General features: G+C 44.8%; 1 protein-coding gene across 1 annotated transcript in view; it reads left to right on the top strand.

Annotated features, from left to right (window-relative positions):
• The window catches only part of ANKFN1 (ankyrin repeat and fibronectin type III domain containing 1), a 1,441,385-nt gene that overhangs the window by 523,445 nt on the left and 901,428 nt on the right, over positions 1–16,512 (top strand). Inside the window, exon 7 of the mRNA XM_078650803.1 lies at positions 12,876–12,983. Coding sequence (XP_078506929.1) covers positions 12,876–12,983 — 108 coding nt within the window. The remainder of the gene's footprint in view (positions 1–12,875; positions 12,984–16,512) is intronic.

The raw sequence follows: 16,512 nt of genomic DNA, 5'->3' as shown, positions 1-16,512 counted from the left end.
TTTTTTTGTTAGAACATTCTGTCCTCTAGTGACAGAATGTTCTAATAGCCTTATAGCCCTTCGTGGATGGGCTATACCGCTATTAAAGTCCCTCTCCCTTGTTAAAGGCCCTCGCCTTCGGCGAGTGGCCTTTAACGCTGGAGAGGGCCTTTAATAGCCTGTATAGCCCTCTACGGCGGGCTATAAGGCAATAATAAGCAGCATTGTAATATTAAAAGTCAAGACCTTCCTATATTCTCATGTTGGTTCATAAATACTTGATTGAGATGGTTGTGTATTATTGACAATAATTCTTGTTCCTATTTAATGGAATGCAAAGCCTAACAGTGATTTTGTCTCTTAGTTACTATAGTTCATTGTTCTTGCAGTGAAACAAAAAGTAATAAAGAATGCCGACCAGTGCTCAAATGCCAACGGGAACTAAGGCTTATGTTTCCAGAATCTAACTACACAAGAATGATTGTAGCAAACTTTGTGATAACATTACAAGCCCCAATTTATTTTGAATGGAAACAGAGGAGCTGAACCTGCTCATTGACAAGATATGCCAATTGATTGGTCTGCGGATGAAGGAGCCCAATACAATGTCTGCAAAATGCATTTATGTCTATTAGTGCTTGTACCTAGGTAGATGTTCAAAGCCTTTTTCCCCTTTTTCGTCCCTTTGCCAGACTCTTGACTTTTGTGACTACTGCTGCAGCTGAATCCCTATTACCCTATTACTGCCATTTGATTTTGACAGATTGCTACTGCCATTGTATGATGATTATTTCGGATGTACTGGGACTTGACTGAGTTTCTCAAACTACTCTTAATGGGCAGTTCTGCAATTTTAGTTTGCCTTTGAGCTTTATATCCCTCTGACCTCACTCTTTTCCTTTTGAATCTGAGCTCTTCATGGGTTCTTTGACTCTAACTATATGATCTGACATTTATTATAGGGAACTAGTTATCTTATGGTATGTTATTAGGGACTTGTAAAGCGCAAAACTACTTGAGCGCTGAGGATAATGGGTGGGGCTAACGGGGCATTCAGCTAGCAAGTGTCACACTATTGTAGGAAAAGCCAGGTTTTCAATGATTTCCTAAAAGGAATGAGGTCCTGTGTCTGTCTCAGATCCAATGGGAGGCTGTTCCATATCTTAGCTGCTTGAAGTTGGAATGAATGACCTCCAATTCGAGCATGGAATGATTTTGGAATGCAGGCTAAGTGGCATGCCAGCGACCTCAAAGCCCGACCCGGGCAGTAGAATTGCACTCTCTTCCTGAGGTACGGGCCGCCAACCCATGAAGAGATTTAAAGGTCAGGACCATCGACTTAAATATAATCCGCTTACGGATTGAAAGCCAGTGCATGGATTTCAGATGACTAGGCATCTGTGTTTTGGCCCGAGCATAAGGATAGCCCTTGCCGCTGCATTCTGAACTACCTGTAGGCATGTTAACAGGTAGTTCGGAATTCCCAAATAAAGGCTGTTGACTTAGTACAGCCAGGAAAGAACCATTCTATTGGTTACCGTCAGGAGAAGCAAGAGCCTGCTATGGCTTGTACTTGGGAATTCATGGATAAATTATCCTCCATCCTTACTCCTAGATTCTTGACTGTCTTGACCAAGGCTAAGGGGGGGAACATTACCTGGGACCACCAGTTCTGCCATACACTGTCTGGAGAGAGGCCAAAGAGGATAACTTCCAATTTTTCAGGGTTACATTTTAGTTGGTGGGATTAGAACCAAGTGAATACTTCTGAGAGGCAGGCCTTTATCGCTTCACCTCTGAAAACTGACTTTCTATCGCATGTGAAGAGCAGTTGCGTATCGTCCGCATACGATACAAATTTCGCTCCATGTGCTTCAGCCATATCTGCTAAGGGGGACATGTAAAGATTAAAAAGTGTGGGACTGAGGATTGATCCCTGTGGAACCCCCTCCTTTAGCGGTAGAATAGGTGCTGCAAAAGGGGGGGACCAAACCGTTTGCTGACGCTTCTCCAGAAAAAGAGGCGAAACAATGGAGTACCGTGCCCCTGTAGTCCATGGTCTTCTTAGGAGCTGATCATGGGGCACGGTATCGAAGACCGCTGATAGATCTAACAAAATCAGCACAGCCTTACCTCCTTGGTCTAGGGTCTCCTTGATGGTCTCTGAGACCTCCAGGAGTGCGGTTTTGGTACTTTAATTAGATCTGAAGCTGGACTAGCTCTGGTGGATTCCGCATAAGTAGTGATAACCTCATTAACATATTTTTCCAACACCTTTGAAAAAAAGGGGAGTAGGGATATTGGTCTGTAATTGGAGGCCAACTCAGGGTCTGCTTTTGTTATTTTCAGTAGGAGTAGGGGCGAAGTTGTTGCCTTCTTCCACCTACCCGGGACATGTCCGGTCTCCAAGGAAGAGTTCAAAACACGGTTGAGCGCCGGGTTAATTGCCTCGGCTGCAGCCACCATTGTGTTGGCCGGACAAGGGTCGGACGGAGAACCCGATATAAGGGTCTTCATAATTTCCAATGACTTGTCCAAGGATATAGGGGGGAATTGCATAATTGGCAAACCCCTTAGCTGCAATGAAGGGGTAAAACGATGCTCGAATATCACCCTCTAACCTTGGCATCACTGAAAAAGTATCCTGGATCGATTTTATTTACGCATGAAAATAGGAGGCTAAGTGTTTAGTCCATGCTTCCGTTGGGGTGAATGGGCTTGCCAATGCACTTGGGGATAAGAACTCTTTAACTATTTTAAAAATTAGTCCATTATGGAACACACTTAAATGTATGACTTGATTTTTTAAAAGCTTTTTGACAAGATTTATGTATCCTTATTTGATTTATGGACTAATTGAAATAACAATGACCATAACTTTTGTAATCTCTTAATCAATCAATCTATCAATCAATCAGAGACTTATAAAGTGTGACTACTCACCAGTGAGGGTCTCAAGGTGCTGGGTGGGGGGGTAGGGACGGGTCTAGGGGTAAGTTGAAGAGCCAGGTCTTGAGGTCCTTCCTGAATTGCATCAGGTATGATGATTGCCAGAGGTGCAGAGGCAGGGAGTTCCAGGACTTCGCAGCCAGGTAGGAGAAGTATTTTCCTGCAGCCATGGTCTTGCGGATCCATGGGACAGTGGGCAGGGCCAGTTAGAAAGAGCAGAGATGTCTGGTGGGACTGTAAAAGAAAAAACTGTGGTTGAGGTATGCAGATCCAGCATGTGGAGGGTTTTGTAGGCATGTGTGAGAGCTTGAAGGCGATTCTCTTCTTGACAGGTAGCCAGTGAAGGTCTCTCAGGTTGCCAGTGATGTGGTTGTGGCATAGGATGTTCAGGGTGAGTCTGGAGGAAGTGTTCTTGATGGTCTACAGTTCTTTTTCTGAGTTTCTGGGTGGTGCCAGCATAGTGTGCATTTGCGTAGTCGCGTCTGCTGATGACAAGTGCATGAGTGATAATTTTCCCGGACTCAATGGGGATCCACTTGAATATCTTATAAAGTAGGTGGAGCATGTGGCAGTAGGAGGAAAAAAAAAGGCATTGATATGATGGTTTATTGAGAGCGAGGAGTCCAGGATGATGCTGAGGTTTTGTGCTTGGTCTGTGGGAGTGGGGGGCTACCGAGTGCTGCGGGCCACCAACAGTCGTCCCAGGCAGAGGGGAGGAGCTCAGGATGAGGACTTTGGTCTTTTCTGAGTTAAGCTTGAGGCAATTGTCCTTCATCCAGGTGACGACTGCCTTTAACTCATCGTGGACATTGCTCTTGGCAGCTGTGGGTTTGTCTGTGAGGGAGAGAATCAGCTGGGTGTCATCGGCATAGGAGATGATGTTGAGTCAGTTGCTTCTGATATTGGATGCAAGCGGGGCCATGTAGATGTTGAAGAGGATGGGGCTCAGGGAGGATCCCTGAGGCACTCCGCAGCTGATCTCTGTCGGTTCCGATTTGAACAGTGAAGTATGACTACCAGGGTTCTCCCGCTGAGGAAGGAACATATCCATTCTAGAGCTTTGTCTCTGATGCAGGCATCGTGGAGTCTTGCACAGAGGGTGTGGTGGAAGACGGTATCAAAAGTGGCCGAGAAGTCCAGGAGAATGAGGGCTACAGTCTCGCCTAAGTCGAGGAGTATGAAGATGTCATCTGTGGTTGTGAGGAGAATGGTCTCAGTGCTGTGATTGCTTCTGAAGCCCGATTGGGAGAGGCCCAGGATGTTATTCATTTCAATGAACTCGGAGAGCTGGGTGTTGAGGGCTTTCTCAATGGCTTTGGCTGGGAAGGGAAGCAGAGAGATGGGTCTGTCGGGTAGGTAGAAGGTTTCTTCAGCAGGGGTTGATCTCTGAATACTTCCAGTCTTCTGGTAAAGTAGTGGACTCATTGGAGCAGTTGATGGTGTGGCAGAGTTCGGGTGAAATGGAGGTGCCAGCTCTGTTGTAGATGCTGTGAGTGCACTGATCTGAGAGGGCTACAGAGTGGATGCTCTTCATGATCCTGAAGATGTCGTCAGAGGTGAGGGTAGTCCAGTTGGTCACGGTCTGCTGGGGTTTGGATCCATTACGAGCGGTAGTTATATCTTCCGCTTCAATACCACAAATGCCACCAAGATCATCTGCAGTGTACCCCAGGGCTCATCCCTCTGCCTGAAGCTGTTCAACATCTGCATGGCACCCCTCGCCCACATCGCCCGACAGCACGACCTCATCATCATCTCCTACGCTGACGACACCCAGCTGATCCTCTACCTCACCAAAGACCCTCACACCGTCAAAACCAACCTCCACGAAGGAATGAAGGCTGTCACCAAATGGATGAGAAACAGCTGACTGAAGCTGAACTCGGACAAGACAGAGGTCCTCATCCTTGGTCCCACCCCTTCAGCCTGGGACGACTCTTGGTAGCCGACAACACTGGGAACAGCCCCGAAACCCACCGACCACGCACGCAACCTAGGGGTCATCCTCGACTCCACCCTCTCCAAGACTAAGCAGGTCATCACCGTCCCCTCCTCCTGCTTCAACACCCTCCGAATGCTTCGCAGGATCTTCAAGTCCATCCCCACCAAAACGAGAAGAACAGTCACCCAGGCCCTCTTCACCAGCAGTTTAGACTACAGAAACGCCCTCTACACAGGAACTTCGGCCAAACTCCTGAGGCGGCTGCAACACATCCAGAACGCCTCTGCACGTCTAATCCTCGACAGCGCCAGTCACAGCCACATCACACCCCACCTGATAGACCTGCACTGGCTCCCCGTCATCAAGAGGATAACCTTCAAGCTCCTCATCCACGCACGCAAAGCACTCCACAACACTGGACCATCATACCTCAACAAACGACTCAGCTTCTACACCCCCTCCCGCCAGCTCTGCTCCGCCAGCCTCGCCCTCGCCACAGTCCCTCGCATCCAAAGAACAACGGGTGGTGGCAGATCTTTCTATCTCCTCACCGCCATGACCTGCATTACCCTCCCCACCCAACTACGGCAGACCCAAGACCTACTGGCCTTCAGAAGACTCCTCAAGACCTGGCTCTTCGAACCTTAGCAGCACCCTGCCCCACCCAGCACCTTGAGACCCTCACAGGTAAGTAGTGTGCTTTACTAATTATATGATGGATTGATCTTGGGTTGCGTAGCTGTCATGATCTTCTTAGTGCGGTCAGAGATCCAGCAGTGGAGGCTGCCTGCTGAAGTGTTAGCCTCTGTGGATGTCTCTGGAGGGGTCTTGCTGAGGGAGGTGGTGTGCTAGTCTTCGGTGACCTTGTTCCAGCTTCTGCAAGGATCGTAGTAGGAGTGGTGGCATACAGTGGGTTTGGTGAAGGAGAAGTAGATGCAGTGGTGGTCTATCCAGTGTGGCTCAGAGATGTGGCTGATAGAGATGTTGCTTGCAGGGAAGATGAGGTTGAGAGTACCTTAATGAGAATAAATGTTTTTTAAACTTATCTAAACTCTTATCATTGACGGAACTTAACAATTTAACAATTACATTTAGGTATATGATGCCCAATTCACTCTTTGACTCATAACACGATATTCAAAGTTTCATCATTGAAGGAGAAAAAGTTATAGCACAGAAATGGGACCTAACCTTGCAAGTGATGGTAAATTGGTAAAGACTCGTATGACACTAGAGAAGAAATAAGAAGATAATTGGTGCCTTGTCTATGCTATCATTTGCTACTAGGTACTGTAACCTGTGAACTGGCCGGTCGTCTGATTATCACCTTTAAAACTAGCACCCAACTGGTATTACAGCTAAGGTTTAGTTTAAACCAATCTTAAATTGCAGTCTGATACCAAATTATTGAATCTACTTTAAGAATGCACTTTATATTCTAACATTGATTGTTATGCTGGGGTTTATCCCAACTTGCAGATGTTATTCTTGTTCATTCATTGACATAAGTCTGGAGAAATGGATATATACAGCAATCTGAATTATCTGGAGCAGTAAAAAGCTGCGAAAATGTGGTCCAGGTTACTAATCCTTTTAAATATTGCTCCGGTAGTCAGTTAATGTTAAGAATTTGTAACACAATATTACTTAGTAATGTATTTTATCCTTTTAATAGATTTGGATTTTATTGATTATCTCAGGTGAACTGGAAGAACAGTTTATATGCAATTATTTCACATTCCTTGATTGGTTTAGCTGTTGGATAACTGGTTTTACAGATTTTGTAAGAATAAACCAATCTGACCGTGTATTGCTCTTGACTGTTTTATTGCACATAATAATGGTTTTATGGCATTTGTCACCGAATAAGATTTTGAAAGCTTAAGAAAAAAAAGAAGGAAGGGAGTCGCTGGACTTCAGAGTCTGATGAATGGACATAGTTTGTCCAACATGTATCTCATACAAAGGTACACGGTGAGCAGAAGATGAAGTAAAATAAAAAAAATATTATATGTATTTGTAATTCATATGCTTGTTTTTTGTGTCAGGTAGAATCAGAGTTGAAGTACTCTCTCATTTCTACTAATGCCTGGGTAGTATGTCATGATAGTAGTAAACTAAGCATAATGTTTTAGAAGAAGACACATATTGAGAATTATCCAAAGGGTCCTATGAAAGGGTACACCTAACATGACCTAAAGATACCATGGAGGGGAGAGGACCCATTTGCTGCTTATCTGTATCACTAATAGGACAATAATGATTTTGGCATGTGTGATTTATTCAGTGATTGTATGAAATACACCTTTATTGCTTGGTCAGCCTGGATTTACTAAAATCATTTATGGAACCCACTTTTGCTGTTATTAGTACTCTGTGGAGTGTAACACTATCAATTAGTTTCATCCAACTGGTGCATTTAACTTTCCAGTGAGGAAAATGTAAGCTAACATAAAAATTGCTCTGATAACATGGAAGTTAAATGCTGCAGTGGGCTGCAGTGTGTATTTACACCATTCACATGGAAGACAAGAATTGATGGCTGCCAGGGACATCACTGTGGTCATGGGCTGCAGTTTAAAAGCACTGGAGTAACACATGGCACAGAGAAGTACCTATTTACTGAAGGAACGTCTATTTTCATATATTATTATGTCAACCCTATTGAGTACTCACATGGCTTTATGGTTACTATATATAAAAAAGTGACTTGCTATATATTAGCAAAAGTGACGTACTACATTACATTAGGAATAGTGTTCCCTCACAGTCAATAAACACCTCAAACCTGTTTTCACTGTGTAATTTAGCATACATTTTCCTAGCGATGGGTGGAACTTTTTGAGTTTCACATACCCGAATTCCATGGAGTTCTGCCAATGGGCGAAAATGATGCACTATATGCAGCTTGCGCTACAATTTAGATCTGCTTGCATGAGCAGCGTTGAAACATCAACACAAACTGCACCATGCAGTGTACCAGAGTGTGCCACCATTTGAGCTGATTTTGCTGCCACTTGAGTTGAAAATCTACTTGAGCGGCAGTAAATCTACTTAAGAATCAGCCCTCTGACCACGACCGTCCACATTAGAAAATCATGCAAAAGGATGCCAAATCTTCCTCACGCTCACCAGCTCACATTAATCTGTAGCTATGAAACTTTCCACCCAGTTCTACATTTTCCATGAACAGGGCAAGGTGTGATATGAATTCTGATTTCGCAAATTCGCCTACAAAAATGTTAGCAACATGATTTAATGTTTCCCAAGACGCTACAATAAGCGAATTTCTTGTTAGAAATACATTTTTTATAACTTCAGTAGACCGTAACTTTAAAAAGTTAACTTTGTGCTGCTTCAGACAAAACTTGTTTATAACCTGTTTTATATCTAAGACCAACCCAGAGGTTCAATACACATTCTTGGGGGAGACAAAACTGGATTAGAACTAGTTGTGCTTCACAGCCCACTCCAGAGGCTCAATATACATTCATGGCTAGAAGTTATCAACCCAGTTACAAAAGGACACCCTCTTGCACCCCTGAAATTTCTATTTTACCACATGTTGCGCACACACATGCCACAAGGGCATGAGTGTGTGTAACATGGAACTTTGAAAAATGCATTTTAGTGTATTTTTCAAAGTTTTCGCAAATTACCATCAACATGAAATTGACTGTCATTTGCGATTCCTGTTGGCAAAATCGCAATTTTGTTGTTAATGCATTGCATTTATGCAATCGCAATTTTAGTAATCACAAATTTAGTGATTACTTAAATTGCAATTTTTGCATTTGGGATGATGCATCCCAAATGCAAAAAAAGAATCTGCCCATTTGCGATTGGTGTTTTTGTTGATGCATGTGACCCTTTGTCCCTCCAGCATTTGGCGGTAAAAAACAATTCCTGGTTCCAAATAAATGAGCGGTAGTGCCTCCAGTTAAGCTACTGGCACACACTGTAACCGCATTAAACTCACATTGGGACTCAGGAGTCCCCGATTTAAAGTAAAGATAGAAAACTTCCGCAGGATGCCCACTCTGATCTTCTTATATAGGACGTCCTTACCACGCCACCATCCAAAGCAGGAGTGAGAAATACAGCGGTTTATTGGGTAACAATGCTTAATAATGGAGATGGCGCTTTTGTCCTACAGTCCATGTACATTTCTTGGTTTAAAATACCACAATTCAAAAACCCTTGAATAATAGTGGATGGGTTTGGGACTCACACACACCATAAAATTGTATTGTTACGGAAGGGGGTCAGGCAGGGGTGTGTCCTGGCCCCCTTCTTATTCACGCTGTACACCAACGGACTAGAGGCAGCAATGCTGCAGGGCACAAAAGACTTTCCAATAGTAGGACGGCGACCAATTCCAGCATTGCTATACGCCGACGATGCGGTGATACTTGCCCGAACTCCAATACAGTTGCAAAAAGCCGTAAACAACTACTGTACCTTCATGACTAACCTCAACTTGAAAGTTAATATAAAGAAAACTTTTGTGATGCATGTCGGCAGTAAAGGGAAAAGGACGAAAACAATCTCAATAGATAACACACCACTCGAAACAACAAAAACCTACCCATATCTCGGAATTACCATCGACGAGGAGTTCAAATGGAAAGACGCAATTAATTCCCGCAAGTTATCGCTCATACGAACAGTCGGCGCCCTAAAAGCCTTTTCTCTCCGCCTAGGGAAAAAACCCTTGGCGGAGATGTTAAAGATTTACAAAGCAAAGTGTATCACCACGGCTATCTTTGGAGCAGGAGTTTGGGGAACGGCAAACGTTGAACAAATCCAAAAGATCGAAAACACCTTCCTCATATTTTTACTAGCAGTCCCTAAGAGTACGACTACCTTTGGATGCCACTTAGAACTTGGACTAGAATATATTTCAGATCTGATCAAGATCGAACCCATAATGCTATGGCGTAGAATATGGGCAACGGAAGAATGCACACTCACAAGAGCAATCATCGAGGATTGCATGAATCTAGAACATATGGAAAAGATCAGGTGGCTTCATTATGTAAAAACCTTCCTCACAGATATTGGTCTACTGAGGTTCTTCAACGACCCACAATCAGTCGCAGACATAGCAAAAAAAGAACTAAAAAAGATATGTCTGTCCCATTTAAACCAACTAAGACTGATGTCAGAAATAGGAAAACCATCGGTACAACATAGCCTCATGATACAATCTGTTCCATCCATACAACCATATCTACAGCATTCTTGGCATTGCAGCTCTTGGACAATCTACTAGTCTCAAGATCCGTGGCACATTACCTTAGAGTATGCCTTAAACACCGTACGAACTTATGAACAACCCACGAATCCGCCTAAATACGGCCTCTAGTAAATCCATTGCACAGTATACAGTGAACTAATTGTTTTTAACTCATATCATGTACTTTTTAAACGTATCTATTTTTATCAGTGTTTTTTTACAGTATAAATTTGTACTTTTGTGGTTTTCATATTGAAATCCGAATAAAGTTAATTTTGAATTTGTTTTGTTATAACTTTTAATAAGGGTGTTGTGTTTCACCTCAGGGTCTCTTAGCTATGCTCTCGTTATCTATTTCCCAGAACCCTTCACTTATCGATCTATAATTCAGTTTGTTTTTGAGAACTATATTTGATTTATAAAGGCCTGCATAAAATATAAGGAAAGAGACCACGGCAAGAACAGAAACCTTCAACCTTCTCCCAGAGGTTATTCCTAATGAATAGACATGCCATGTCCATACCACAGTCCAATCTCTGCATGGAAGGCACTACTGTGCATTGAGTATCTTTCCCCATGGTCTTGTCCAATGCAAATTACGTGTTCGCAGAAGTCGAAGAGTTGCACTTCATGGATTTCTGCAGAGTTACATAAAAACTCCACAGAGTTTCACCAATCAGGTGGACAATATGCATCTGGCACTGCTCATGCTGCAATTTATTGCCAGTAGTGCAAGCTGTGCTGAAAAATCAGCATGAAGTGCACCATGAGGTGCGTAAGAGCACACAGCCATTTGAGTTCATTTTGCGGCCACTTGAGTAGAAAATCTATTTGAGCAGCAGCAAATCTACTTGAGAAGCAGCCCTTTCGCTATGACCACCGCCTTGCAAAATGACACTACAGGATGCCAAACCTTGTCTGTGTTTGCATTTGGAAATGCTGCTCCCATCCTGTCCAGTGCAGCGCCTTTCCCCTCATAGGTGCCTCCTGTTCTGCTGATGAATTGTTGTAAGATTACTCAGTACAGCGTCCACTTGCCTATAGAGACTGCTTCCGGTCTGTAATTGTAAGAACTGCCCAGTGATCAGTTTTCTGCTTTTAGCGATGCCTCTAGTCTATTTGGTTTAGCGGGAGTAGACATATAGACTTTCTTTTTGAAGCTATGTGGCATTTTTATAAGAAAGTCATGCAGAGCACCAAGTAACCTTGCTGCACTGCATGACAGAGAAACAGCAGGAATGTCCCACATTCAAAAGAATATGGCGCACTCCTGCCTTTTTCCCTATGCTGGTGCTGTCTGGCTGCCCAGCGCCAACACAGGTACCTTGACACCATGGTGCAAGGATGCCTGCATGGTAAGAAAGATTGTTTTTTTGAAGGAAGAAGCTCCTGCCCCTGAGGTATTTTACTCGTCCTATGTGTGCTGCTGCAGAACACATAGAAACACAAATTTAGAAGGAGAAATAAATATATTTGTCCTCGTTACGCCTCACCTGGGAAGGTGTGTCATTTTTGTGCATTCCCAGGTCTATCACTTTTGGTAAATCTGGTAATGCATCAAAATCCATGGATGTTGCAAGGGAACATCCACACAACCCCCATTGAATGCCTCCCTGGTGCATAGCATTGCAATGCAGTGATTTGCATGGCTTCATAAATTGCATTTTGGGCTTGTGTTGCACATGCACCAATTGCGTGGTGAGAGCGCAATGAAACCCCACTCATAAATAAGCCCTTAGTTCTTTCCGCTGGTCCTTGAATGTACTTGCTGTCTTATTTCACATTCTATTTTTGAGTGTCTGTTATAAAGTGCTTGCACATGCTGGGCATTCATTCTCATTCTGACCTTAAGGGGCCCATTCCCATCTGGGTCGGAAAGCTCTCCGACTGAGCTGGATCCGGAGCATTTTCCGACTGAGCCGGAGTCCTGCAGTCCGACCGAGCGAGTACGATGCAGCCGTATGCTGCCGGACTTGGTTTAGTCGGACTCCCATAGAAGTCAATGGGAGCCTGTTCTACGATGCGTACATGGGCTCCAATTGACTGAATGGCTACGTCTCGCGCAAGGGCACCCCCTACAGTGGGTACGCGTTGGTGCCATCCACACCATGCATGCCAATATTGGGGAGAGCCTTGGGTCTCCCCCTGTGTCCGAGTCATAGGGCTCCGGGTGACAGGGGGTCCGACGCAGACCCCCAAAGGCAACTTCCTGGACATTTTGCGAACCGGCTGTCCAACGCGTGCATCATACTGCCGCGGTTAGCTTACCGCCGAGATGTACAGAGCGGTTCGGACCCAGAAACGACTCGGTCGGTGATTTTCACATAGCTCGCATCGTACTTGCTCGCTTGTACAGTTGTACGAGTCGGGCGGAAAACTCGTGTACGGCACGTAGTTTTCCCAGCCTGATCGCGTTCGATGCCCTTTCTGACCCAGATCAGAATCGGTCCCTAAATGTAGCTTATTCTAATGAAGGGAGAGTCTAATTCACTGGCATGCTCCCTGTCAAAGTAAACGCACCAATTACATTGCTCTCCTATAAAGTTACTTCCATGCAGTTGCCCCCAACACAGTACATTTGTAGGGGTGCAGAGATGATGAGGCAAAGAACGATGGGGTTTTACACAGTTGAAAACAATGAACAAATGTGCTCTCTTTTCCAATGCTGTGATAAGGTAAAATAAACCAGAAAGCTCATATAACTCGATGCATTCGGAACATCAGATCCTCATGTCTCTCTCTGTTTCCTTTTTGTTTGCTTTTCAGACTGGAAAGACTACGATGGTCGAGAACCGAAGCATAAGGGCCAGGTGGAGACTCTAGAGTGCCTCCTGCAGCAAATCCGTGCGCTGCATCAAAATTACACTTGCCGAGGTAAGACTAGTCTCAAAGTAACAGGCACCAGCTGAGGTTTCCCTAACATGGGCATTCTCATACAGGCAGCACCTTTTATTCCAATGGGGATTTCCCCAGAAGGCTTGAGTCCTTGAAGGCTGCTTTTGAAATCCCAGGGCCGCTCCTGGTGCCTCTCTCACTTTCCCCAGTTCCCTATGGTTAATTGCAGCAGGTATTGGGAAGCTTCACAAAATAAAAAGCCCATTTGGGGCTGGCCATCTGTACATTTCTGTTGCTAGCCAGCTAGGTTTGTACTTTAGAAATGCAAAAACATACAAGCACACATTTCTTTTTTGTACTTTAAATAGTACACGGTGTACCAGCAAGGCGCCCCCCACTGGGGACTCTGAGGCCAGTGGTTGCATGCTTACTCCATTACAGAGACACGTTACTACAAAAGGAACAAGTGCTAGGCTGACCGCAGGTGGAAAATAATCTTGTGGTAATTTTTTCACATTTTGCCATAGTGGTACAATGCAAAAGAACATCATTTCTAAAAGCGAAGCAGGAATTGAAAGAACTGGGCCTCAAAAATTCATGCTCTTGTTATGGTATATGGGCAGACTTTGTTTTTTGAAGACTGTAACAGTACATAGGACTGTGATCAGAGACATAAGAAAGGCACAGATTGTGCAACATGGCATTAACCTGTCTGATCGCAGTGACGTAGATATAGATGCGGGGGCACCTTCAGGGTTTGTTATTCTTCCAAAAGACAAGTGGGCCAAGAATGAGTGGCAGTGTAGCACAGAATCCATACTTTGCACAACACTGTCACAGAACCAGGGTGGCCACTGCACAGATAACTCACACAAAAGCTCGGACACAGCACCTGGGGAAAGCCAACACCAAGTGTATCTGACTACGCAAACAGCCAATGAATTAGGAACATTTATAACTGGGCAACTAAGCACTATACACCAACACCGAAACACTTGAGCTTGTAAAATTGTTAGACAATTATTAGATTGGATATGTTATAACTATTGGTTGAGTGAGTACACAGCCAAGAAGTAATCTCTCAAACACCTAGTGATCCCTGGCCCAGTAACGGCTGAGGAGTTTGCATTGTACTTTAGGTAATGTTTTTGTTTTGTGGGCAGTTGGCCACTGGCATTACCCTCTGTAGTGTGAGTTTGAGAAACATTAACATTGTTTTTGCCCCTATTAGGTAGGGCGGTGCTATTTAAAATGATGGCGCTGACACGATTCTTATACGCCCTACGAAACTATCCGGACTTGGTTCCACAATCATATTTTGCTTCCATCGAAGCCACACAGAGAGAGCTATTGTGGTCTGGGACACTCTGCATATCCCTTCAGAAGCTTACACTGGGATGGTTTGACGGAGGCATAGTGCTTCCGGATATCCGAAAGTACTATTGGGCTGCACACCTCTCAGCCATCAATCAGGGCACCTATTGGGACGGAAACGACCCGGGATATGGAATGGCCCGGTGGCTCCTTCCGGGCGGGAACTTCGAGGCGGCGCTCTACTCTAGACCTGGCAGGTACCCACTTACTGGGCCCACACAGTGCTCGGTTTAACTATGGCACATTGTACAACGTAAAATGGGATGGGCCAACACCCTCACAATGGCTTCCCCTCTATGGGTTTCAGAGAGGTTGGGCACTTTGGGTCGCACAAAAGGGTTCCGTAACTGGGACTTAATTTGAATCTCCCACATTAGAGATGTATGGGGTCCGGATGGTGTAGTGTCTTTTGCTATAATCTAAACAAAGGAGGGAGGTAGAGCTATTAGTTGGATTTGTACTCCACTATCATAAGTAAATAAACAAAAGAAATCCAACATCAGGGGAGGGAAGGAGTGATCAATGGATATTGAAGCACTCAGTGTTTGTTAAAATACCCCTCACACACCAAAAGGCCCCTTGGTGTCATGCTTCATCATTGGGGTCTTCGCACCCCTCTATCGGGATGCGGCGTGCTTCGACCTACGGATACACGGGAGCACTTTAGAGTTGGCTATGTGTGGTGTACAGTGTGTGGGGTATGTGACTAAAGTGAGTAGGGAAACGTGGTGAAGGAAATTTAAAAAGTACCTGGCACTAGAGTGAAAAAATTTTTTATTCCGAACTCTGGCTGGTACTAGTAAAAACAAGTGCAGGGCGAGATCAACCTGTTATGTTAATGAACAGGATCTCTGGTGTGCTGTGTTGTCGACATGTTTCGGAGACAAGCTCCTTCTTCAGGACAGGGGCACAAACTCCCTTCCCTACTCACGTCTTCTTCTACAAAAAAAGTGTAATATTTACAAAAAAGTGAAATTTTGTAGGAATAGGCTAAGTGTGCCTACAGCGGTCTGCTACAAGTACAATGACTTGTGAAGCCTGGTTGGTGGGCTTCATGAACAGCGCGTTGGGGTGCTGCTTCAATGGCTATAAGGTCCGGACACTTTGATCACCGCCTTACCCCTCTCGCTGCTCCGCTGGTATGCTGGACCTTATAGCCATTGAAGCAGCACCCCAACGCGCTGTTCATGAAGCCCACCAACCAGGCTTCACAAGTCATTGTACTTGTAGCAGACCGCTGTAGGCACACTTAGCCTATTCCTACAAAATTTCACTTTTTTGTAAATATTACACTTTTTTTGTAGAAGAAGACGTGAGTAGGGAAGGGAGTTTGTGCCCCTGTCCTGAAGAAGGAGCTTGTCTCCGAAACATGTCGACAACACAGCACACCAGAGATCCTGTTCATTAACATAACAGGTTGATCTCGCCCTGCACTTGTTTTTACTAGTACCAGCCAGAGTTCGGAATAAAATTTTTTTTCACTCTAGTGCCAGGTACTTTTTAAATTTCCTTCACCACGTTTCCCTACTCACTTTAGTCACATACCCCACACACTGTACACCACACATAGCCAACTCTAAAGTGCTCCCGCGTATCCGTAGGTCGAAGCACGCCGCATCCCGATAGGGTGGTGCGAAGACCCCAATGATGAAGCATGACACCAAGGGGCCTTCTGTAGTGTCTTTTGCCTCACTCCAACACACTTACGATCTCGCAAAAAACAAACACTTCCGATACCTGCAGGTCAGGCACTCCCTTCAGGCAAACATCCCCTCAGGGACCCAGCCCCAGAGTCCTCCCCCCTGGAGGACAGACTGCTAGATGGCCACCTCCCTGAGCATGCCATTTCACTCACATACAAAAAAATCATTAACAACTCTCCAGATCTTTTACTAAATCTCAAAGGGAAATGGGAGACTGATGGATTAGAGATAGATGAGGAGGAGTGGAGGAGTGTGATTGCCTCCCCTAAGGAAGTAGCTATATCGGCTAGACTTAGACTGATCCAGCTCAAAATTCTCCACCGAGTATACGTCTCTGGGACTAGACTGCAGCGTATGGGCCGTAGTGAGGGTGGGTTCTGTAGGAGGGGGTGTGGGGAGGTAGGGACTTACTTCCATATCATATGGGAGTGCAAAGTGCTCCAGACGTATTGGAACGGAGTGCATCACTGTATGCAGGAGGTGTGGGAGGT

This window comes from Lissotriton helveticus, chromosome 7 (genome assembly GCF_964261635.1).
Source record: "Lissotriton helveticus chromosome 7, aLisHel1.1, whole genome shotgun sequence".
In the NCBI taxonomy this organism is placed as follows: Eukaryota; Metazoa; Chordata; class Amphibia; order Caudata; family Salamandridae; genus Lissotriton; species Lissotriton helveticus.
Note: the sequence above shows the minus strand (reverse complement) of the source record. Positions and strands in the feature narration are given on the sequence as shown.